Source organism: Euprymna scolopes, chromosome 23, assembly GCF_053919585.1.
Source record: "Euprymna scolopes isolate OS-2025 chromosome 23, ASM5391958v1, whole genome shotgun sequence".
Classification (NCBI taxonomy): domain Eukaryota; kingdom Metazoa; phylum Mollusca; class Cephalopoda; order Sepiida; family Sepiolidae; genus Euprymna; species Euprymna scolopes.
Genome location: NC_136504.1, coordinates 117211487 through 117238212, shown reverse-complemented (window position 1 = coordinate 117238212; position 26726 = coordinate 117211487). Strand labels below are relative to the sequence as shown.

Below are 26726 nucleotides of genomic sequence, written 5' to 3'. Positions count from 1 at the left end.
CACCACCACCGGTGTCACAAGTCTGCCGGCGGTTAAAAACGAACTCGTCGATTTCTACCGTTATGGCCTGGGCCTCCAATCTGCCGGGGATTCCTCAGAAAATTAGTCCCTGCATATATCACGCAGGAAATTTTTCCATCCACAATTGTGTGGCGAGAACGTAACCCGCATTCGCGATGGAGATATTTTTGTAGATGCCATCTCGAACGTCCATAAGTATATTATTTTTATGATACATGCGATGGTCCGATGGTTAGTCGGGATTTTGAGAAGAAGGTCCCAATCCTAATGGAGGTCCATCGACGACATGTTACACTTCTACACCTCCAACCGTAAACGTCGGAAAGGCTTGTTCTCTTTGCAAGTACACAATCCTAGCCAAAATGTAAACACCTTTTCTCTTCTGCCAACAATTTCCGTTGCTGGCAAAAGTTTAGTGCAGCCTCTGGGGTCTGGAGCTAGTACGCAAGGTTTGTAATATTCATTATTATTTCGTCGGTTATCTTTTTAAAACAAATTTTTTTAAAAAAAACTCTCTTCAAATAAGCGTTTCTGGAGTTGTGACACTCTTCCAATTGATAGCGAAATTCTCGTCTGCTTAATCGGCAACGCTCGGTTTTATCCGGCTGTTGACGTCATGCGCCGGACAAAGCCGAGCAAATGCTGAGTTACGTCTGGTTCGTTAAATGCACAAGTACCAAGGGTTCAATTTTAGGAAGAAAAGCTAGTATTAAATATGGGAAAGGAGTATCGGCGCCTTCGCCTTACATGGAGTTATCGCCGCGTGGCGTGTTAAAAATTTCCATAATGGCTGACTTCAACGCGCTCTCCTAAAAATGTGTTTTTTCGCTGTAAAAAAAAAAAAAAAAAAAAAAAAAAAAAAAAACTACTCGATCAAATTAAATGAAATCTTTTTTCGTAGATCTTCAGTCCAAAACGGATACTTACAATATAAACTTTTTTCGATAATTTCATTTTTTAATTTCGTGATTAAACTGTACCAAAAAAAGGCTAAATTCGCGAAAGTTGGCTAAAAGCCGTCAACAAGTGGTTCTAAAATGGGTGATCGATTTACTAGATTGTTGTATTCGAAACTGAACACTCCTACAAATATTTAAATATTGATTTTTTTTTTTTTATATATAATCTTGTAGATTAATGTCCATTCGATAATAATCTGAAAAAGACGAAAAAAAATATCGAGAGGGACTGCTCGTACACGTGAACCAATCTATCTCCCCCTCTCCGCTATTAGCATCCAACGGAATCATAGGGCACAAAACAATTTATTTAGATTTACCTAGTCGTGTGTGTCTTAAAAACAAAAATGCTAACTCGTGCTTTTGTGACGGAACAACTTTTTGGGTTTCATTTTGAAGAGCGCAGAACAAGGGGAGACAATGCAATTTCAAAACCGGGAGAATCGAAAATAATGTCAACATGAAACATCTGAACATTTATTGAATTAAAATAGAATTAAGAAAATTCTAATAACACAAAATAAAAGTTTGTTAAATTTTTACTTTCTTTCCACCTTAACATTCACCTTTAGAATAACAACTTTCGTAGGATTCGAATATGCTAAAAACGAATATCACATTTAAATTTTGCGTAGTCAAGTAGTTTTCTGGATATTAAGTATATTTTCTCCAATGTATTACTAAATAAATGTCAATGACGTTCGCCATTCTTAGCATGGGGAGGAGGGAGTGTTTTGTGATATGCATGCACGTTAGTACTTTTCAGTTGGGGACAACCACTAACCAGTTAAAACATAATGAATGACATTGGAGAATGTCTTAATATCCAGAAAACTACTTGTATGCGCAAAATGTGGACGTGATATTCGTTTTCAGCATACTCGAAACCCGATGAACGTCGCCATTTTAAAGGTGATTGTGTTGAGGTGGAAAGAAAGTTTTTTTTTTAAAATGCCAAAACTCTTTTAAAGTTTTTTTGGCAGACCTGAACGAGAATAATCACCACCCCCTATAGTTTCTATAGTATGTTTTTATGCACTAGTAGTGCATTGATTGCACTACATACTACGTAGTATAGTTTTCGAGGTTGGGGGTGCTTCTGAAAGCCGTTCTTAACATGGGGAGGTTGGGGTGTTTATACGTCGCTGGGGGCTGGGCTAGGTCGTAAAAAAATATATATCAACTGCAGAATACCGATTAAAATTATAGAGGAGAGGGGGGGTCGTTTCAAGTCCGCATTTTTTTTTTTTTTTTTCTGAAATAAGTTGTCAAAGTGTATGAGACTTCAAATTTCTAAATAGTTATACTGAAATTGCTTATTTGTTGTTGTTGTTGTTGTTGTTGTTAGAATCAAGTTCTGTTCTTTGTTTACAATTCTTCGTCTGCTGAATGCGTTAGGAAAATCGATGTTTGTTAAGATGAAATCTACAGATCGACTTGTTTTTAAATATGTCGTTTTAAACAAAAACAATATTACACACTTAATTGCCATGCCGAAAATAGTAATATATCCAAAAACTACGAAAAATCATCGAATAGAAAGTTGTTAAAGTAATTTTTACGGAAAAATTGGGTAAAATCGTATTTTTCTGAGGAGTCTGCACGGAGGGGACATAACTCCTGAACGAATATTTTAGATTATTTGTGTCATGGCTGCAATATTTGTTGTCTATAGTAATAGACTTTTTTTATTATCATTAAAAACACAATACGTTGTTCTACTAGATGAATTTTCGTAATTTTTGGATATATTACTATTTTCGACATGACAATTACGTCGTACGTAATATGGTTTTTGTTTAAAACGATATAGTTTAAAATTTTGATTTGTCGACTATAAGCAACGAAAAATCACTTCTAATTAATATTTACCAGTTTTAAAATATTATTCTGAAAAAAAAGTTAAAATAAAAATAACAATTTAAAAAACAACCAAGTTCATTTGCATATGTTAACACTGGTAAACAATAAACATTAATCAGAAGTGACTTTTTCAGGGCATTCATGACAAAGAATGTCCACAAAGAATTACGAAATTTGATTTTAACAATTTTTTTGCTTTGTTTTGTTTTGTTTTAGAGGACCCTTCTGCAGTTTAACATTCTCAAACAAATTTAGAAAGCCATTCTTATCATGGGAACGGAACTCTCCTAAAATGAAAACGTTGCTTGTGCACTTATTGCACCGCGCTATTTTGTAAATAGTATTTTCAAGTTAAATTCAAGGTTTACGATATATATTTTTTCATTATTATTATTATTATTTATTTATTTTATTATTGTTAAATGAAGGTGCAATATAGTTACAAAACACCCTCCTCTCCACATGTTAAGAATGGCCTTCTAACTTAATTCGGTTGTGAATGTTAAATTGCACGAGTGCGTTTATTTTATTTTTGTTCTTTGTTGTTTTGTTTTTTGTTTTTTTTTTTTCTTACCTCATCGATACAAAGTTGATTCTCTTGACATGGCACTTTTCTTAGGAAATCCTCTTCACCTTTCGGTTTGCATTGGTAGTCGAAGGCGATGGTGTCGATTTTATTAAACATTAGTGGACATCTTGAAGGGTGGGGGCTGGTCCGGTTGCCATAATAGTCCATGAAATACTCACTGTCCACAAGAACGAGGGTCAAGTTCGGTACAAACGACGACGACGACGACACCTTGTCGTGAGGGTCACCATTAGTCCGGGTCAGAATCTGGCCATATATGATCCCCTGTGTGTTCTCCAAGTCCCGGGGGTCAGTCTTCTGGAAACCGAATTTAGCCAGGAAGAGGAAAAAGTCGTCGCTGCGCCAAACACCTTGGAGATGAAGGGCTTCGGTTGGCACCGGGTTGACGGACAAGAAACAGAGAAGGGTTAGCAGAAAGAGTGTCCACAAAGAAGAGAAAAAACTACTTCGATTGTTGGAAAAGGAAGTTAAAAAAGGAGAATTAAACATTGGTCGCCTTGGACAATTAAACGGTTTGTTAGTTATGCGTCGTCTATTGCCATGTTGACATACGGAAAGCCTACGAAATAGACAAGGGGATACATTTTGTTTGATCGTGTTGTTAAACGTTTGTCCTTTAGTTATATTATTATTATTATTATTATTATAACAAGTTTTTGAATTAGTAGAATGACATTTATTGTTCATGCAAAAAGAATGTCGAGATTTAGAGACGCGCGCGTCAAATCCAATTAATTTTGATGGTGGTTCGATATTAATACATTTTTGTTCGTGTCTCTGATGTCGAAAACTTCTGCAAAGCATATTAACGTGTTTATTATTTCCACTGACATCTTTCTCCACATCGATGTCCACCAACGAACAGTAATAACAATTGTCGGGCGAAGACGATCTTAGATCCATGTTTGTTTTTTTGTTTTTTGTTTTTTTATTTATTTTTCTTTTCAATACTGTCATCGATAAAAAATGTAAGATAAATAAAATACACGAAAGAACATGTTTATATCATACTTAATAAATTAAGTAAGGAAAGAAGATGGTTTACTCCAAAGATCTCCGAGGCAGTAAGATATTTCCATTATAAATTTCCGTGAATGATAAATCCATTATTCTTATTACGGGGAAGTGTTTTCTTTATAGTTTTTTAATAGCGTCTAACCGCCCGGTGCTATACACACGGAATCTTCCATTTCTCTCAAACCCATTCAATTATTGTTTAAAATCCATTTGTTTTCATCTCGCATGTGATATTCTTGACTTATACGATGATGTCTGACATGTTTAGAATTTCCTGCGTTAAGTAAAAAAACACGTTAATGATAGTTTTTTTTTTTTTTTTTGCTGTTTTTTCCTTTTTCTAATTCGACATAAGTCGGTGTTTTTCCTCGACGCAAAATGTCACCGTCGACTGTCGAGCACCGAGCGTGTGAAACAAGGAGAGAGAGGGAAGCGCAAGCGGTATAGTGTCTAAGTGTATATTAGAGAGTGTGAGAGAAAATGTATGAACAACTAAGCGAGAGGGATATTAGATAGATTAATACTTGTGTGCGAGGGGGAGGAAGGGCGAATCGAATCCGACTGCTGCTGCTGCTTTTTGTCACCTTGGTTAAAGAGAAACATGTCTATTTTTTTTTTTTTTTAAAGCATGTTGTTTTTGTTTTTTTTGTTTCATTGTCGGTGTTTTCTCTTTTTAATTCGGAGCAGAGGGAGTGACGAATATCTTAGTCCACCCTCCTTTTTTCATTAGGTATTTTATTTTCGTTATGCTCCACCAAGCTTGACCTCTACTTTTGGGAGGAAGAAGGAGAGATAACTGATAAAAAAAAATAAATAAATAAAAAACGTACTCGAATAAGTACAGTACAAAAAAAAAATCATTTTATTACTCTGATTCTTTCTTTGTTTTGCTTTGTTTATTTATTTTTATTTATTTATTTTTTACTTCCCAAACAAGGCATATTGTCACTTGGAACGTAAAGGACTATTATTGTGGATCGTGTCTTACAGAGAACTGTGGGGAATTGAGCTTGAGCAATAAGGGATTTTTATTCTCGTCTCCCAAAATCAACAGAAATTAGACCACACCTATAATGATCCGATCCCTGTTGATTTTGCCGTGGGGTTTAGTTCTGCGCAGTTCTAGGAGGTTCACCCTTCCAGACCTTGTCCTCTTTCTTTGAGAAGGGGTTAATTTATTGCTAATCGCCTGAGGCACCCTTACCGGGGAATGCCGACGGGGTTGCCCAGACACTTTTTGCAGGTCAGAGTGCTCCTCTTCTAGGGCGTTAACTTCTCAACCCCACTTTCCGACCATTCTGCATGTCAGTACAGTCTGGGAGGTAGCTAACAGGGAAGGAATTCCAAAACCTAGTAGTCCAGGGGAAGCAACTATTAGAGTAGAAGGCTTTCCAACATCTAGGAACCCCCAACAGTAAAGGGGTGGGATTTTGCTGCTTGTAGGCCTAGTCAAGAATAGGCGCATCAAGAAGGCACATGCTCGTCGTATTTAGTTTCTTTTCTTTTTTTCTATTTAAATTCACCTCAAACAAGGCATACTACCAATAAGACATATGGGGCTATTGCGAATCAGGGGTAAGATTTATAGGAGCAGAGTGGGGTGGAGTCACTCGACTCCCAAATTTACCAAAGTCTAGACCCTTTTTGGAGTTGTTAGCAAAGGTGTATGATCATGTGTCCTGTGCAGTTCTAGGAGGTCCACTTCTCACCATTTGAGTAGCGGTTAGTTTATTGTTCATCACCTGAGGCGCCTTTATCGGGGAATATCTGATGGGTTTGCCCAGGTATTTTTTTTTTTTTTTTTTTTGCAGGCCAGGGTGCTCACATTTCAAATCCCACTTTCCCGACCTTGTGTCACATTGTCCTGCCGAGGGAGGAAGATAAACAGATTCTAAGTATGGAGTTGTTCTTGTTTATAGTACATTTAAATTTCTGCATGTTGAAACAGCAGAGAGGAGATTCTTAAAGGAAGCAGTCCAAGAAAAGAAGCCACCAAAGTAGAAAGTTTTCCGGCATCCAAAGATCTTTTACAGTGAAGAGGTGAGATTTTGCTGATTATCAGATTGGTTGGGGTTTTTTAGGGAGTATAAGGGTAGAAAGTTTATCGGAGCTCATTCAATTGAAAAACTTGTAAGACAAACACAGTAATGCAATATTGCTGTGATGGGACAAAGACTTGAGCTTAGTAAATGGTATGGGACCTTTTTTTTTTTTTTGACCTCGTCTAAGATAAACAGACTAGTGGTTGGTTACCCAGCCAAGATGTGACAATAAATACTCCATGTATGGACTAATGGTGGCGTTGTAAAGATATAAGATCTTGTCAGATTTTAGGATTTTTCTAGCCCGGTAGTGGGATTCTGTTGTAGCAGACGAAATTGTAACAAACATAAGCAGGAGTGAATTCTCGCACTGGAGATTTTGAATGCATTTCCTTCCTGGCTTGTCCACTCAGAAGCAAGCTCTCAGTCACATGAACGAGTTTAAAAAAGGTTAAACTGGTAACACTCTCTCTCTCTCTCTCTCTCTCTCTCTCTCTCTCTCTCTCTCTCTCTCTCTCTCTCTCTCTTTCTTTTCCAGATCTTGGACTGATAGCAACACCAAGTGGAATGGACCCCTGCGCCCCCCCTCCCCAATTTCTCTCTTGGAACTCAACAGAACTCACCCAGCCTTCTGGCTCGGGGTTTGAGAAAGACGTGAATACAAACACGCCAAACATGGCTATCTCCACACACGGAATTAAATGCGATGCACACACACACACACACACTCTCTTCCTCATCATACAGTGCTGTCTTTAATCTTTCGTGACGCACGTTTCCACTACTACGTTATACACAGTCATATATTAACTCTGCTTCTTTCAACCTGTCTAATCTTAAATCTACGTCTATCACACAGGAACACTTTCAACGACTAACTTGTGTCTTTATTCTAACAAAGATAACAAATAAAGCTGTTTTTAAATTGATTGAGATTGTCGGACTGACTTCCTCATTTTAGTTGTTATCGTCACAACATTTCGGCCGTTTTACCCTCCCAGTTCGATACAAAACACCTGATGAAGGCCGGAGGGCAAAACGGCCGAAACGTTGTGACGATAACAACCAAGATGAGGAAGTCAGTCCGACAATCTCAATCAATGAAAACACCTCATCTCAAAAATACAGACAATTACTACTGTTTTTAAATATTAGAATGAGATTTCTTGTCTCCTTATTCTTCATTTTGGAATCTGTTCAGCTTGGTTGGCTGCTTTTGTTTTACGGCATATCAACCCTTTTCAGGTTATTTAATGCCGAATCTGGTGATTTTGAAGAACGATTTTTTAATAGAATATATTTTTATTTTCTATGTCGGTTTTTATTTAACCCATAGTTTGGGACCCTAACAGGTACTACGTCTCCGAGTCAGAGTGGACCTGGGAGCAATGGCAATTAAAGGGTGGCTCCACACTCCCCAAAGCCCGTAAGCTAGGGCCTCACCATCGGATATAGTTTAAGGTCATATCCAGGACCTTGTTTAAGTTGGATGGAAAAAAAGAAATCTAAGAAAGGAAACATAAGAGCACATGGAGAAGATGAAACTTTCAACGACTAACCCTTTCTCTATACAAACCTACTAACAAAGATAACAAATAAAGCTGTTTTCAAATGTCAGAATGAGATTTCATGCATTTTTATTCTACATTTTTGCGACTCCTGGCGTGATGGCGAACATACAACGTACGTCAATATCTCAGTTTACAGAAAACTTAATGAACGAAATGAAACTAGAAGCGTGGAAGGCATTTGTTTTGGTAATGAAGAACGTTTTTGGCAACAAGAAACTATGCAGAACTTGCCAACAACATGCTGACTTCTTTCAGAAATATTATGAACGTCAAGATACCTTTCACATATTGACCAGCTTCCTAAGAACCTGACTTTATTGTCCGCCATAAAAATTGGCTTGGTTTCTCAGGTCACACAAATGCAGCTGGACGCTCTACTTATAGTTTCCATTCCCTCACACATACACACAGACTGTCATGCTCCCAACCCGCCTCCCAGATAGTGACCACCAACAAGCTTCACTTCTAGACCTAATCCTTACCACAGTACCTGAGAATTGTGTAACTAATGTCCACAGTCCACTCGAAAAAGCTGACCACCTAGTGGTATCAGTAGACGTCTCACTTAAATCCCAAACCAAAACGATAAGGTACTAAAAAAAGGTTGACTAGGAAGTCATCAGAGAACACACCAGAGATGCCCTATGGACCAATATCTTCTCTCTCCCTGCTGAATAGTGTGCCAATGAGACAACTGAATGATGCAAAGCAGGCTTGAAGCACATGTCCCCACACGGAAGTATTATAGCAAGCCCCACTCACCCCCATGGTTCACTACGGACTGTGTAGCTGCCATTGCACAAAGACAACATATACTTCGTCAGTTCATACGTTATAAGTAAAATGCAAATAGGTAAAAATTTATAGATGCTAGAAATCATGTTAAGAGAGTAATAGCCGCAGCTAAATGAAGGCATGCTGAAATAAACAGGGAACGCATAGTATCGCAAAAGATAGGAACTCGTGATTTTTGGAAAATCTATAATCATGTAGTGAATAAAAGGCAATCATTAATTCTTCCATTATCCAACAAACAGAAGGTTGCATGCATGGCAACTAAAAAGGCAGAACTGCTTGCTTGGCAATTCGCCTCCAACTCCACCGTAGAACCAACAAACAACTTCCTTCCAAATTTCCTTATGCGGATGGAAGCCACAACTGATGGTCTGAAAACCACCCCTTCTCATGTCCGCGATATCATAAAAACTTAGACACCTCCAAGACCTATGGGCCTGATCTCATTCTTGCTATACTAATTAAGAAATGCTCAGCTGAGCTAGCCCCTGTATTTTCCAAACTCTACAACAAATGCCTTGTTGAATCCTGCTTCCCTAACAGCTGGAAGATGGCCCCTGTATTACCAGTGTAGAAGCATTCTGGCAAAACGACCAACCCTCTCAATTATCGCCCTATTAGCCCCCTCCCACTCTTTGCTAAAACTTTTGAGACACTAATCAATCAAGCACTAGGCCACTACCTCGCAAAAGCTAATCTTCTTTCTGACAAACAGTATGGATTTAGGCAATGTCGTTCTACTGCAGATATTTTAACAGTCATCAATGACCTTACTGATAATATTGTGTCCGAGATGGGTATATTTGATAATACAACGCTCTATAATATGCATGAGGGAAGAACGGATGTACACAAATCCAATTCAATGGCTGAATCCTTAGAAAATGACCTCCAGACCATAGTGGAATGAGGCCGCAAATGGATGGTAACATTTAATGCTAGTAAGACTAAGCTGCTCTCCTTTAACAATTACAAGAAGCCTCTCCAACCACCGATATCAATGACAAATAACTCCTTACTTGGGAATTCTTTCTTCAAACTCCAGCAGCGAAGGCCGCTGCAAAGGTGGATTCCCTCTATCGTGCTAGAAGACTACTCACACCTGAGAGTATTCTGTACATGTATGGAGTATTGTTGCCACATCTGGGCTGGTACATCTACCACTAGTCTCTTCCCCTTGAATAGGATAAAAAAAAAAGCGTCTCCAATCTAATACATCCCACTTTATCAACTAGGCTCAAAACTCTGTCCCATCGCCGCAATATTGCATCCTTGTGCCAGGTTTACAAGTATTTTAATGGAATGTGCTCTGATGAACTCGTTGCACTTGCGCCCCCACAACATACATAATCCCGACAAACCCGCTTAGCAATAAAATCACACCCCTTCACTGATGAGGTCCCTAAATGTCAGAAAGTTTTCTAATCTAATAGTTTTTTTCCCTAAAACAATTAGACTTTGGAATTCCCTTCCTGCTACCTGCTTCCCAAACTGTACTGATATGCAGAAGTTTAAATGTAATGTAAACCAACATCTTAATCTTTTTTAGGCATGGTACCAATTAGTAGCCCCTTACGTCCAAGTGGCGATATGCCGTGTTTTGGGATGAAGGTGAGTATTAAACAAACAAAAAATGAGTGACGAGCAGAGGGAGAGATTCCATCAAGACCTGAAAGAGACTGAGACTAGATATCAGGGTCACTGGGATGCAGTCATGAATACTGTTAGAATCTGAAGAGAGACCTCCTGGCCGCTGAGCATTCCAGGTGTTTGAACAAATGGAAATTCAAGCCCTGAAGTTTGAACAATGGTGAAGCAACATACAATTTACGTGAACTTATATTTATTAACGCCTATCATTCAGTTTACAGTAATCGATGTTTCGATCAGGTAATCAATATATGTTGTTAGCAAAACACTTTTTTCTCTTAAAATGTTTAGACAAAAATCATCTGATAATACCACAAAAAATGTAATCGATTTTGTCACAAGATTTGATTTTTTTTTTTTTTTTTCAAATCAACTTAGCGCGAAAACCTGACCTGATAGAGAGAAACAGATGACACTTCCTGATTCAGCAGTGCAAAAATACCTTAAATCAGTTGTAAAAATCCAGACAAAATTCAAAAAATAAAAAATGTTATTAGTGCAGATGTATGGCCAGCTGAACAATTCTAACCCTGGACCAGATCAATTCAAATCTAAGCTTTTGCATCTATGCCGTTGTGGCAGCTACTTTTAAATGCAAGAGAAATAAGGCATATATTTTTATTTGGTAAACATAGTAAGAAGCAGTGTTCAATCTACTCAAGGGAGAGAACTCACAATGTTATTACATTTGAATCTTTTATTTCTTCCAAAGTGCTCAACATGAACAAAGATTAATAATTATTTTTAATGGATAAATATCTTAATATCCACAGATATACGTTTTATGAGCATTAACCTTACAATGTTTCGACCGATGGAAGCTCCAGCCTTCTTCAGGGAAGTTTTTTTTACAAACCTATGATAAAATATTAAATAAAATTCAGTCCTAAGTGACATTCTTCTCCATGCTGAAGGTTCAATCCTTAGTGTGGGTGATACTTTTATTTATTTGCGGACTATTATTCTCATCTTTGTAGATGTTATTGTTTCACCACTTTTCGGCCAGCTCATCCTCTGGCCTTCTTCAGATGATTAACCGTGACGGGATAGGAATGCTGTGTCTTGTTACTATATCCCAGTAATTACTGCCTTCCATAGTTGTTGTTGTCTCACCACATTTTTGGCCAACTGATCCTTTGGCATCAGGTACAATCTAGGTCATCCTATGCTCGTGTACCCGTGCTGTGGAGTCCACAAGAATACATTTCTCACCGGCTCTTGCTTGCTCCTCTGGCAGGGATCGGCAAATTATAGACCTCCATGCAGAAAAAAGTGAACTGATCAACATTCACCACCACCTGTTGAACGTTTATAAATCCAATGATGTTAGCGCAGTTAGGAGATGGGTGCGTTGACTTCAGAGTGGTGACAGAGATGTGAGTGAAGACGCTTACTCTGGACGTCCATGTACAGCCATTACTCCATCGCTGTAAAAAAATGCATTGAGAATGGTGGTGACTATGTAGAAAAATAAATTCTGGAGCACAAAAGGTCGTTCGTTTTAATGGTACTGCTTCCGTCTTTGTAGTTTTTCAAAATTTTTTGCTGTTGCTTTTTTTTTTAGTTAAAAAATAGCATGCATTACTTTTTTATTTCGTATATTTATGTTCTGTGTTGTCTTTTTTTTTTCTTTTTCTTTAATTCCGCTTATCTCTGCATTAGCAGTGTCAGAAATTTCGTGAAAACTATTGAATAATTACACCCGCTATCTTTTGAAGCTTATAACTCCTCGAAAAATGTAATTCAAGCCCTAATTTTTTTTTCAGTTAAAGGAGCAAGGACCAAGGTTTCATTAAAAAACAAAAAACAAAAAAAAACGTGTTTTTTTTTTAAAGGTTTTAAACTTCGGACTTTACAGGTAAATTTCTAAAAAACACTACTTTTTTGTTTTAAATTTGAATATATTATTTATTGATCTTTTATCTTCAATTTGTGATATATAAAACTTTGGTACATAAATTAATTATTTACTTTTTAATAGACATTTGAAAATGGGGGGGGGCGTGAATTAAAAAAAAAATGTTTGCCTAAAATGTTATATTCGGTTTATTGGAAAGAGCATAAAATTTCACATTGACCCTGAAAATATCGTAAAAATAGAATCAATAGAAAAATTGATAGATTTTTAAAGTTTAAAAATTGAAAAATACTGAACTCGTAAAATTCAATTGGATTTCGTATATTTATGTTCTGCGTTGTTTTTTCTTTCTTTCTTTTTCTTTTAATTCCGCTTATCTCTGCATTGCTTCTAGTCGGCTTGAAATTCTCCTTGCTCCTAGAATCAAGCACAAGCGCCAAGAAGCGGTGGCGAATTAGGAGAGGTGTGGTTGGAATTGTGCAACACTTGCTCCTCAATTTCATGTGCAACCACACTCACATGCGCTATCCATTGTCACGCGAGACCGAACGGAGGCGATGATGATAATATATAATTTACAGACTCGAAAGTTACGTATGCATCTATTATAGTTCAAGAATGAAAAAATTTACTTCCAATTGACAAGCAAATAGTGCAAGGGAAATAATTGTAAATGGGAGGCAACTCAGTCAAACCTTATTATTTTGAGTTATTACAAAAGTTAATTTTGATGATTATTTTGAGTTATTACAAAAGTTTTATTTTTGGGGAAAAAAATTTTTTTGCTTAAAAAGTCATTCATTTTTATTATGGCTTGCAATAAGCCACAAAAAAACAAAAAAACAAAACAGAACAACGAAATAGAGTTTAAACAATGTATTATTGGAACAACATCGTAAAAAGGTTACAACTGAAAAGAGTAGTAAACGTCACCAAGCAGGCGAGGGTCGCTCTGGTGTTTAATCCACACCTGGGATCAAAAGGTCTATGGTTTATATAATAGATAGAACAGTCCATTTGAAGGGTGATTCCTCCACAACACCCCTCTCCCAAGTTGATTTCCGCGGTTGTGAAAATCAGTATTTTTTCTTTTTGCGCTTCTTCTTTCTCCCGGAGCATCTCGGTTCTGACATCTCTTTTGGAGGGTCTATGTCAAAGCAGTCATACAGTTTCAATCGCCTCACTGCCGTCCTGTGGTGGTTCTTCTTGATCCTCGTAGAAGCGTTTCCTGATTTGGTTCAGGTGCCTCTTATGTTGGAACTTTGGGCTCTAAATGATGTATGTAACATGGCCGATTCTACATAAGATTGTGCCCTGTTCCCCAAAAGAAACGTTATTTCTAAAATGTCTAAAATACACGTTATCTCCGCTGTTAAAACCGTTTCATTGGCATTGTAGATGTTCTGTTGTGTACGATGTGTTTGGGTAGCAGTTTATCAAATGCCGATTTTATTTTCCATCCAAACATGATTTCTGCTGTGGATCCCGCATCTGGTTTGTTCGGATTTCTCGTGATTCTGTAAACCTACAGACATTGCTGAAGGGGCTTTTCTGTCGGGGTACCGGACGCCTTTTTTAATGCCTTTTGTAGCATATCGACAAAACGTTCGGCCTGGCTGTTGCTTCTGGCATGGTACTGGGGTGTCGTAATATGCTTGACTTAATACGTCTCGCAGAATTCTCTGAACTCTGTCAAGGTGAACTGTGTAGTATTGTCGCTAACCAAACAGTCTACAACCCCAAACCGAGCAAACAATTCCAATAAAAAATTTGTTGTTGCTACTGTGGTCGGTTTTTTGCATCTTAGTACCTCTGGCCATTTAGAGTAAGAGTCAACTACTATCAGGTAGTAAAAATCCTCCACAGATCCCGCATAATCAATGTGGATCCTCGACCATGGTTATTCAGCCTTAAGCCAAGGTTTATATGTTATCGGTGGTGCTTTTGCAGCCAAAGCACAGCCTTTCCATCTGTTCAACATGTCGGTAATATCTTGGTCCATAGCTGGCCAATAAACAAAACTTCTCATTAGGCTTTTCATTCTGTTTATTCCTGGATGCCCCATGTGAAAATCCCTGAGAATTCTTTTTTGAAGGGTTTGGGGGATGACAACCCTTTCACCATAAAACAGTATTCCAGTGCAACCAGAAAAAATGTCTGAACTGGTGTCACCCAGTGCTAATTTCTGCTTCGTGGTTTGAATGAAATTGTCATTTTGAGATTCTGACTTAATTTCCTGAAGTGTGACCGGCAGTTCGCGGATAATATTGTTTATCATGGTTTTTACATCACTATTAATACGTAGTGCCGTGATTACTGAATCTTCAAGAGGTTCCATTTTGGCAGGAATCAGTCTCGATAGATTGTCTGCATGGGCTAGTTGTTTTGAGGGGAAAAATTGAATTGTAAAATTATAGTTCAGTAGAATAGTTCCCTATCTTAATAGTCGGTTCACAGTGAATGTTGGAAGTCCTTTTTTTGCTCCAAAAATGGATATCAATGGCTTATGGTCGGTTTGTAGAAAAAAATCTCTTCCGTACAAGAACCGGTGGAATTTTGAAACTGCAAATATAATTCCTAGGGCCTCTTTCTCGATCTGAGAATAATTCTTTTCCGCTGGCAAGAGAGTCCGTGATGCGAAAGCAATAGGCTGTTTCGAGCCATCCGGCATTCAATGTAGCATGCATGCCCCGACGCCATATTGACTATCATCGCTAGCTACTATTATGTCCAACTGCGGGTTGAAATGCGCTAGGAATAGTTTTGAAGTTAAGATTCTTTTTATTTCTTGGAATGATGTCTGGCAATCTTCTGTCCACTCCCAAGCCTTATCCTTTTTCAGCAATTCATTAAGTGATGCGCGCAATTTGTGCATATTTAGGATGAACCCCTGGTAATAATTTGCCAAACCTAAAAAAACTCTGCAATTGAGTTATGTTTACTTGTGCCGGCATTTCTTTAATAGTGGTCGCCCTAACTGGGTCTGAGCGTCTGCCATCTTTATCGAATATTTGACCCAGGTATTTAATTGTTTGTAAAAAGAACTTGCATTTATCTGCTTTGATCTTAAATTCATAATCTTGTATTCGACTGAATACTCGTTTGGTATGTTATTCATGTTCCTCCCAGCTTTTGCTCGCTATGATAATGTCATCAAGATATGCAATTGCGGTGTCCAAACCGGACAGCATAGTATTCATTATTTGCTGGAATATTGTGGGTGCCACCTTAACACCAAACGCGAGTTTTTCGTATCTGTACAAACCCCGATGAGTGTTAATACAGAGGAAGTTAGCGCTTTTGTCGTTTACCAGAATCTGTAGGTAAGCGTCGCTTAGGTCGATCTTAGAAAAAAACTTGCCGCCATTTAATTTCGTGAACACTTCTTCTGGACTAGGTAATGGATAGTGAACATCTTCTAAGGACCCGTTGAGTCCGGTTGCAAAGTTAGCGCAAACGCAAATTTCCCCGGACCTTTCCTTTACGTAAACTGTTGGAGCAGCCCACTCACTATATTCAATTTTAGCCAGTATACCGATGCTTTCTAATCTGTCTAGTTCCTGATTTATTTTGTTCAGGGAAGCAAACAGAACATTACGTTTCTTTTTAAACACCGGTTGTGTGCCAGGTTTCAACTTAAAATCTGCGGCCATTTTTGTACATCTCCCCAGGCCAGGAGTAAATATGTTTGTGAATTCTTTTTTAAAACAAGTTATAAGTTTCTGTTTCTGCTGGGCGGGTATCTATTTTCTTGCAGAATGTGGATATAGGAAGATTCCAGAGACGAAACTCCTCCATGCAACAGGTTCTTACTAGCTTTTAGCACATACAATCTTAGTTTTTTTGTTTTCCCCCATAAAGTGACGTTTGTAATTAATTCACCTTCAAAATGAATTTTTGTACCATTAACCGCCATCGCTGTTCTGTTAGTTTTTAACATAGTCGGCTTTCGTAATATTTTCCACGTTTTGAGATTTATTATTGAAAGATCTGATCCACTGTCTAATTGGAATTTAATAGCCTTGCTAAAAATGTTAACCGTTACATATTTGCGTAGATTTTCATCTACAACGTCCTTAGTTCTGGTTTGACATACACGGCTTCTATTCCGAGTTTTCCTACAGTGCAAACTTTTATGACCGATTTTATTGCATAAATGGCATCTTTTTGTTAAAAATGGGCAATCCCTTACCCAATGTATTCCACCACATCTGAAACAAGCGCTCGGTGCTTTTAGTTTCGGAACGGTTTTTTCTTAGTTACTTTTTTATATTCACGATGCCTGCTTCGATATTTCTTGCATCTTTTTTTATAATTTCTACTTTTTGACAATCCTCAGTCAATTTTTGAAGTGTTAAGTTTGGTTCATTTTCTAATTTTTTAAGGACTCTGCGCCTGATTGGAGCGTCTTTTCCCGAGGTTAACCTTTGCGCAAACACAAGATATTTAAAATTGTCTGCTGTTAGTTCAGACACACCACAGTGTTTGTTCACTACAGCTGCATAGGTGGCAAAATCGTCATTATCGTCTTTTACCACATTCAAACATCTCCAACTCTTATGGAAAAGAGACGTTTTCAGCAAGAAAAGTTCTGTTAACAAATTTACCGTCTCATTGAATAATAAATCAGCTGTTTTCCGAGGCAAGATGTAATCCACGAATTTATCATGCTCAGCCGTTTCCAATTTTCGTAGTAGAAATCTGGTTTTCTTCTGATCAGACCAGTTGCTGCAGTTAATATTAAAAAAAATCTTCATAACGCCGAAAATACGCTGCGAATGATTTTTCCTCTTCCTCGTATTTAAAATTGTCTATCGCGGTCCATATTGTATTCTGAGAAAATGCTGAATTGCTTTCCACATTCGCATTATTCTTAACAATTTCTGTAAGCAATTCCTCTGTTCGTAATTGAGGTTCAGCTAACTGTTTTTGAACTTCCTTTTGTTGTTCCTCAGTTCGTATTTGACATTCCGTTAACTGTTTTTGCAATTCCTTTTGCTGTTCCTCAAATCGTGCCTCATGCTTTACGGCATCGATATGAAACTTAGTCAAACGTTCCAACGCTACTTTAAGTTCGTCCATTTTGCTTTGTCAGCATTAGCAATTTCCAAACGTTCGCTGGATTTTACAAAACCGTTTTATTCTTTCTCATTTGTTCCTCCAGACAATAAAACGAACAGAAAAAAAAAAAACATAAATATATAAAAAGTTCATTGTCTAAAGAAAAAAAAAAAATCAAGTGTATATTTTTCTCCAGAGAAAAAAAAACAAAAACGCCCGATTTTAGCATCGAAAACCACAAGTGACGAATTCTTTTTCCAAAAGTATAAAAATTTACCTTTCTAAGTCGCGACGAACCTTTTTCTTTTTGCAAAAGTACAGCGCTATCTTTGAAAGTCGTGAGAAACTTTTTTTTTCCATAATGATCTGCGTTTTTTTTTTTTTAGTTACCGTGAACCTTTCAGTTGCAAGTGTTATGTTAGACACTTCCTTAGACTTGATAACATTTGAGTCCGACGTCATTAGTATTTTTAGAATACTATTTCAACGCGAGTATTTTTTTTTTCGATGTCGTTACTGGTTTCGATTTTAGTATGCTCCTTGAATCCAATGTCGTTAGTGTTTAATTTTTTAGAACACTGTTTTTAAACGTGAGTACGTTCTCCAGATCCAATGTCGCCAGTGTTATGGCTTGCAATAAGCCACAAAGAAAACAGAACAACGGAATAGAGTTTAGACAATGTATTACTGGAACAACATCGTAAAAAGGTTACAACTGAAAAGAGTAGTAAACATCACCGAGCAGGCGAGGGTCGCTCTGGTGTTTAATCCAAACCTGGGATTAAAAGATCTATGGTTTATATAATGGATAGAACAGTCCATTTGGAGGGTGATTACCCCACAACAATTTTCAAAAATAACCAATCATGTTTATTCATTTAAAAAAAAAAAAAAAATACAACAAAATGCCTGTTGTAATTTATTTCAAAATTCGGTACAGGTTTAGTTTGTAGGGGAAAAGAAGTTTAAGTGAAATTAAATTTCTCTGCCCCCCCCCCAAAGGAATAAAACAAAATGACACCTCCTTCTCGCTTAAAATGCACCACATTTATTTTCCAACAAAAATAACAAGATGAACAAGTAAAGGTTCGATCGGAAAGAGTTCTTGAGAAATCATTATGATTAGAATATTCAAAGTAGGTGAAAAATTCTTTGTGGAATTATTAAGATTAAAAGGTCATGTTAGATGAAAGTCCTTCATTAAAATAATAAGATTAGAAGGGGAAAGTCGTGTGTGAAAATAATGTCCTCATTTCAAGTTTTAACTGGCGAAGTTTGCCTTATTCAAAAGTCCCATAAGGAAAGTAGTCCGTTGTTATTAATTCTTATAGAAAATGTATTTTTCTTTTTTTTTTCATTTTTCTTAACCAATTTCTTCTAGGGAATGGGACATCCAACCAGATGTCTGACATTTACCCCTATTTTAGTGAGTCCAACCAAGAGATCTTTTCAGGATTCTAGCCGTCCCTTTCAGTGCAATCGGAATGGGTGCATGTGTGCATAAGTAAGTGTGTCAGAATTTGGGGGAAATTTTTGACACCCCTAACACAAAACTGCGAATAAAATATTAAAAAAAACTCGTAATTTCTCTTTTTAAAGTGGGTTTATTTTCTTTATGGGATATACTTCCAAAATAAACTATCAAAGTTGTTTAAAAAATAACAGAAATATTATTTTTTAGTTTTTAAAAAACAGTGTCGGACCGCTTTCATGCAGCCATTTTTTTTTTTTTTTTACGTAATGAAATCAATTGAATTTTACGAAGTAAATATTTTTTCAATTTTTAAACTTTAAAAATCTATCAAAATTTTTTTAATGGTTCAATTTTTACAAGAAACCGAATATAATATTCTAGACAAGCGTTTTTTTTTAATTCACCCCCCCCCCATTTTGAAATATCTATTTAAATAAAAATAATTCATTTTCTCACCTCAAATTTATATATCACAAATTGAAGATAAAAGACCAATAAATAAAATAAGCTAATTTAAAACAAAAAAAGAATATTTGCAAATTTACCTGTAAAGTTCAAAGTTTAAAACCTTTTTTTTTTTAAAAAAAACATGTTAAATTTTTTTTTACGTGAAACCTAATAATCTTGTTATATTGCCCAGAGAATTTCGTACAATTACGATATTTTAAAAAAAAATTCACTTCATAAAGAAGAAATAAAATATATTAAATCCAAAACTCATGTATTTCTTTGAGAGAAGAAAAAAAGATAAAGAATTCGTTGAGTGTTTTTTTTAAAGGTAAAAACTGATAAGTAAAATGTTATTATTTTTCATCTACAGTGACCCATATTTTTTCATGCACAAGGCTTGACTGCTCATGCGTATGTGTTGTTTTACGTTTTATAGCGCTTTTATCCATCCGTATTTCAAAACAGGAAGAAAGGCAAGAGAACACCGACTTATTGACACCAGTTAATGCTTACGCAATGGCGTTTTTTTTTTTAAATAGTTGTTTAAAAAAATTATTTTATTTAAAAAATACATGGAATATAAAATCTAAATATGGACAAATTCTCATAAATGAAGAATGGAAGCATCCATTGATTAGTATTTTATATAGGTAAGTGATTTTTTCGAATTTATATATATTTATTATATTTAGATTAAGGTAAAATTCATTGAATTTTGTGAAATCTTTTTTAAAGAAAACCTATTTAAAAAAAATATTGTATATTTTTTCAATAAAACCTTCTGTTATTTTTAAATTTGGTCTTTGCTCCTTTTATTGAAAAAAAGAATTAGGGTTTAAATTACATTATTCATATTGTTATAAGCTTCGAAAGATAGCGAGTCTAATAATTCACTCCTTTTTTAATGGCGATTCCGACACTCCTAGTGCATGAGTGTGATTTTTTTGGAGTGCCCGTGCAGCATGTGTAATTATGGCTTCAACAGATTTGAAAAGAACGATGAGAGGAAAACGAGACGTATGTTCTAGTGTCACGTCGGAGTGAGAAGAGAAGAAGAAAGAAGGGAGAAAAAAGGGAAGAAAGAATGTTTGTTTCGTTAAAATACTTTTTGGACCAGCTCCAGCACAAGATTGCTGATGCTTATATTTGCTTTTTGGAAAAGCTTTAAAAAGACAATCTTCTAAATTTTCTCATTGATTGCTTGTGTCACGTGATACTGTCTTCAACTACGTCCGCCAGAAATATGTTCATTTTACTTTTGTTGTTGTGAGAAAAACGTGTGGGCGTATTTGAAATTATGTCGTTACTGGAAGAACTTATTTTTTTGCGCAAATGCGCAGGGAAATTAAAATTAATAAGCATTCGTCTATTTGCGTGCGAGCGTATGTGTGTGTGAGTGACAGCACAAGTGTAATTAAGACATTAAAAAAGAAAATGTTGAAAATAAAAATTTATATTGTACATACCCGTTATGGAATGAAGTTCTCATAAAAAATCAGTTAATTTACTCACATAAAATTATATACAAAAGTATAAATTTATGCGTAAACTTTAAGTATTTACTTCAAAAGTGCTCAATACGTAGGTAGAGCTAGTTAGTAAGTTATAAAATATATATGGCGATTAAACTACACTGCGTTTCATCCACTCTAGGACTCTTCAGGCTTATGCCTGAAGCTTAATCGCCATATATATTTTATAACTTAGTATATATATATATATATATATATATATATATATATATATATAGACAAATTTGTAGTATTCCGAATTATACTGGGTTAATATAATTCAGTAATTGTTCATATACAAAAAAAACAAGCAGGAACAATTTATTTAAATTGTTCCTGCTTGTTTTCTTTTCTTCATAAAGGAAATGTTTCTTTTCCATAATGTTTCATTGTTAAAGTGTTTTTTTATTTAATAAGTCTGAAGAAAGGCTGTTCTTGTGAAAATTTTCAAACAACATATTGTTTGAATTTGTCCAAATGGTCTTGAAACAATTGTAACTAACAATGAAATACACTTTTTGTTGCTATCAACCCTTTTCTTGAAGTCTTGGTTTTTGTTAAAACAGTATATATATATATATATATATAAATGTCACTGTGTGTGTGAGTTCCCTCCTTATAGGTTCCAAAATGGCTGAGTCTTTCTTTTACAAATTTTACACAAAGCTAATTTATATGTCTGGCAGTGTTCTTAGATATGTTTTTGACCAATAAGTATTGAAAATCGAAAAAAAAATCCGATCCTAAAACTAATCTTTCTTTCTTACAGATAAAAAAAAGAATTTTTATAGGGGAATATTTTAGCTTGCACCGGCAAGGAAGATAATAAAATCTCAACAAATAATTTCTTCTTTGAAACCTCCCCCCCCCAGATTTTTTTGACATCTGGAAACATAGCTCAGTAGTAGAGCATTCGACTACAGATCAAATGATCCTGTGTTCGAGCCTGGTTGTACCTCACCATTTTATTTTAATTTTTCTTATTTATTAATTCAATTTACGATAAAAGAAGAGGTATATTTAAAATCGCTGCAAATCGTTTCTTTGTTTGCATATTTTAAAACTAAACATTAATCAGAAGTGACTTTTTCCAGGGCATTCATCGTCAAGCCCAAATATCAGCTGACGTGATATTGTAAACAAAGATGGAATTTGATGAACTACATTATCATTATATATATATTATTCCTTAATTGGAATTCATTTTTGAGATGAGCATTATGTATATTAATTTATTTTTTATTTCGGACTACTAGTCTCATCTTTATTAGTTGTTGTTTTGTCATCTTTTATTGGATTGTTTATTCACAACGTTTCGGCCAACTAATTCCTCTGGCCTTCATCAGGTGGTAACCGCGACGGATAGGAACTTCAAATCTCCTAACTGTATTCTCAGCCATCACTGCCATCCGTAGTTGTTGTCGTCTCACCACATTTTTGGCCAATTAACCTCTGGCACGCTTTGGGTGGGATTGAAACCGCTATCTTCAGACAATGTTCATCTGGAACTGTAGAGATTCAACGTCTCTATCAACTTTGATCTTATAAATCCACGTTTTTTTTATTTATTATCTGATCTTCCATAGTCGGGTCCGTACCGATTGGTATATATATATCATTCCTTAATTGGAATTCATTTTTGAGATGAGCATTATATATATTAATTTATTTTTTATTTCAGACTACTAATTTTTCTTTGTGATATAAAAATAATCAATAGAGGATTGATTCCATAATAATACATATGCATGAATTAAAATATCATGTTTAAGCGTATTGTATGACCGAGCAATGCCAGGCATGCAGTTACTATGCTTAAAAGTTTGGTGTTCCATTTTAACAGAATGATGAGAACATATATATATATATATATATATATATATATATAATTATTTTCTACTATAATAACTAAATACCTACAGACACTAGTGTTTCATCCTTTCGGGAATCTTCAGTGCAGAGTGTCACGATTAATACCAGTCGAACGATTCGAACCCCGCATCACGAGGCATCTCTGGCTCGATTAGCGGAGACCTAATCCATTCAGCTACCATTAACCGCTTGAAATAACGTTGAATTTAAACATCTTAATTTTAAATGTTCATTTACGTTAGTCAGACAGTGATCTAATCGTTATACGATGATCTACGCATAAGAGCTAAATTGACCGACTTTAATTCAACTGAAAGTGCTCAACGATAAGAAACGAATTTCTTAAAGGGGCTGCCATAATTATTTTCTACTATAATAATTAAATACATATATATGTGTGTGTGTGTGTGTGTGTGTGTGTGTGTGTGTGTGTGTGTGTATGTATATGCATATATATATATATATATATATATATATATATATATAATTTATTTCTTTTATTCTAAAAAATAATTTTGTAAAAAAAGTCATTCATGTTCATCTAATCATTTCAGAAGAAAATACAAAAAAAAATGCCTGTTGTAATTAATTTCGAAATTCTAATTATTTTATAAAACGTAAAAAATTATTTTAATTAAATAAATGTTCAGATAATGTTTTATTTTGTTGATTTAGTCTTTTTGTTTTGCAAAATCGTACTTGAAATGTAGAGTGAAAGAAAATCGATCAAGAAAAAAACAAAAAACACATCAGCAAACAGCGTCGACTCGGGAACAATTACAAACATTTAATCATTTTTATTAACCAGAAACGGATCATTTTTTGTGTGCTATACATGTAAGTCACAGTCCCCATTTTTCTCTTACTTTCCCTCTCTAACCTGCTCTAACAAAGTCTGTCGACCTGTTCCACAAATCCCAAAACCTCAACATGAATTATCTCCAGAAAAAAAAAACATGTACAAACTTAGAACCCCATCCTCCAACGTAAACCCCTACTACCATCTCCTTCTCCAACATCAGGGGTCTACGTTCCAACCTTCCAGAGGTTGAAACCCAATTGCAGGAGACGAAACTGGACATATTGTTCCTACACGAAACTGGCATAGGGTCGACCACTTCCCTAGATGAGTTCATAATTAAAGCATCTAAATCTGATCCCCAAGACCGCCATGGACATAGAATATGTACCTACATTAAATATGGTAGGGATATCTCCAGAGAAGACCCTAATTTACCTTATATGTGCTTCCGGGTTGCACTTGCTTACACCATCGCATTTATATTTGCCCTCTATCGCCCCCACAAGAGTGGAGCTACTATCTTTAAGAGCATATCTGAGAAAATTGACCACATCCTGTCTGCTGATCCTTCGGCTAACATTCACATTTGCGATGACTTCAATGTCCATAATGATGACGAGGGGAGGTTCTGTCATGATTTTGCCATTGCATATGACCTCACTCAGATTGTTCACGAACCCACCCATGTGCCCGATACTACCGGTCAATATGCAAGCCTTCTAGACCTTTTCCTCACAACTTCCTCTGAGCTGTGTTCATGTTCCGTTCTATCTCCTCTGGGATCCTCTGACCACTCTGTTGTATCAGTTAAGATAAAAAGGAAATGTAATAAGTCTTCAGACGTACCTCTCCACTGTGCTATATATCAATACTCTATGGCTGACTGGGATAGCTTCCATACATTCATATCTGACCTACCTCTGCATTCCATGTTTAAAAAGGATGTGTCCTCTATAGTATCAGACCTGACCGAATGGTTAATTGTAGGCATAGACCGATTCACACCATCCAAAAATTCCAACAAAAACCTAACAGCCAGCCATGGTTCTCCCCAGAATGTGTTACTGCCATCGCACACAGAAATCATTTTTTCCATAGCTACCAACGTAATAGATGTACTAAGACTAAAGCTGCTTTCAGGACCGCCAGCAACCACTGTAAAAGAGTAATAAAAAATGCAAGAGAGCTATATGCTCAGTCCGTTAAATCCAAAGTAGCTGAGCAGCGGCTTGGTTACCACCAGTTTTGGCAAATAGCAAACAGGATCCTGAACAGAAGTGTGCGTTCTATCCCAACCATCATCAATGGACCTAAGGTCATCTCGTCAGCATCAGACAAAGCCAAACTATTTGCCAAGAACTTTGCAGCTAATTCTACCCTATGCGACGAAGGCCATAAACTCCCCATATTTCCTCCTATAACAGACAACACGCTATGCAACAAATATCTGTGCGTGATGCTGCCAAGCTAATCAAAAACCTTGATTCCAGTAAAGCAACTGGCCCTGACGGCATTTCAATTATAGTGTTGAAAAAGCTTCAACCAGTATTTGCCCCCATACTTACAAAACTGTTTAAGCCTTGTCTTAAGGAGAATTGCTTTCCAACACCCTGGAAAACCTCATCAGTATGCCCTGTATTTAAGAATTCAGGTGACAGGTCATCTCCCTACAGATCAATAAGCCTTCTGTGTGTCATGAGTAAGTTGCTGGAATCCATATTAAATAAAGAAGTAGCCAACCACCTCAGCAGAAATAACCTTCTAAGTGACATGCAATATGGTTTCCGTTCTGCTAGATCTACAGTAGATGTGCTAACGGTTATATCTCATAGGATTAGTGAATCTCAACAAAGGCTTCCTTTCTAGGGCAATTGTTCTTGACATATCAAAGGCCTTCAATAAAGTATGGCATAAAGGCCTACTTCACAAGATTCCCAGCTCACGGTATATCTGGAAATGTTTTTTCAATTATTAAATCATTTCTCTCTGATAAGCTCATAAGAGTATTGGTTGATGGGCAGAAATCAGAAGCCCACAGTATTAATGCTGATGTCCCTCAAGGGTCCATCCTGGGCCCAACTCTCTTCCTGATCTACATCAATGATCTCAAATCATTCATCGACATCTACGCTGATGACACGACCATCTATGGCAACACATCAAGGCCATAAATGACAAAGTTCTCTCTAATTCTCTCTCCTCTGACGTTGAGCGCGTGGTACAATGGGAGAAGAGGTGACTGGTTACTTTTAATGCATCTAAAACCAAGCTTCTATCTTTACATCATCAATGCTCTGATCCCCATCTAGCATCAATTGAAATGGATAGCTCTTTTCTTGGGGAGGCTTCATGTTTTGACAAGCTTCTGGGATTGACTTTTACTCCTGATCTGAAATAGAACACGTACAACAAATCTGCTGCCAAGGTCGCTGGAAAAATGGTGGGATCTTTCTACTGCTCCAGTAGATATCTCACTGCTGATGCAATTCTCTATCTATATAAAAGCCAAGTACGTCCAAAGATGGAGTATTGCTGCCACATCTGGGCAGGAGCTGCTAAAAACAGCCTATTCTGCCTTGACAAAGTACAAAATAGATTTTGTGGCTTAGTGGGAGATGCTTTTTCTCTTCCCTGCAACCTCTCCCACAGAAGGGACATTATGAGCCTGTCATTGTTTTATCGTTATTTCCATGGGAAGTGCTCGTCTGAGCTTCAATCTCTGATCCCCCCTCGCCAATCTTTCACGAAAACCACTGTCAATAATTTTCCCCACTCTTTATCTGTGCCTAAATCAAAACGTAAATTCCATGAACAAAACTTCTTTCTTAGAACTGCACGCCTGTGGAACTCTCTTCCGTTTACCTGTTTCCCACCTGACTACAACTTGGATGTCTTCAAGTCCAAAATAAACAAATTCCTGATAAACCGCCCCCTTAAGTAATCCATTTTATAAAATCTCCAATACTAATGATTGCTACGATATTATCCCATTGATTACTGTACACATAATAACCCTTATCCCCGAGTGGCTTCCGAGCCTTGATAAGTGGTGACTTCTATGTAAAAAAGAAAAAGTGCACTGTCTCCCCTATGTGGATGAAATTAAAAAGATTGGGGTCCATTAATGATGTCGTGAGATGTGTTTTTTTGTTTTTTTTTTTGTTTGTTTTCTTTTGATAAGATGTGTTCTG

At 36.4% G+C, this 26726-nt stretch overlaps 1 protein-coding gene across 1 annotated transcript in view; it reads right to left on the bottom strand.

The window, feature by feature from the left end:
* The window catches only part of LOC145246161 (uncharacterized), a 64455-nt gene extending 59192 nt beyond the window's left edge, over window positions 1–5263 (bottom strand). The window contains exon 1 of the mRNA XM_080108029.1: window positions 3418–5263. Coding sequence (XP_079964155.1) covers window positions 3418–4389 — 972 coding nt within the window. The 5' untranslated portion in view covers window positions 4390–5263. The remainder of the gene's footprint in view (window positions 1–3417) is intronic.
* Window positions 5264–26726: the final 21463 nt, after the last annotated feature.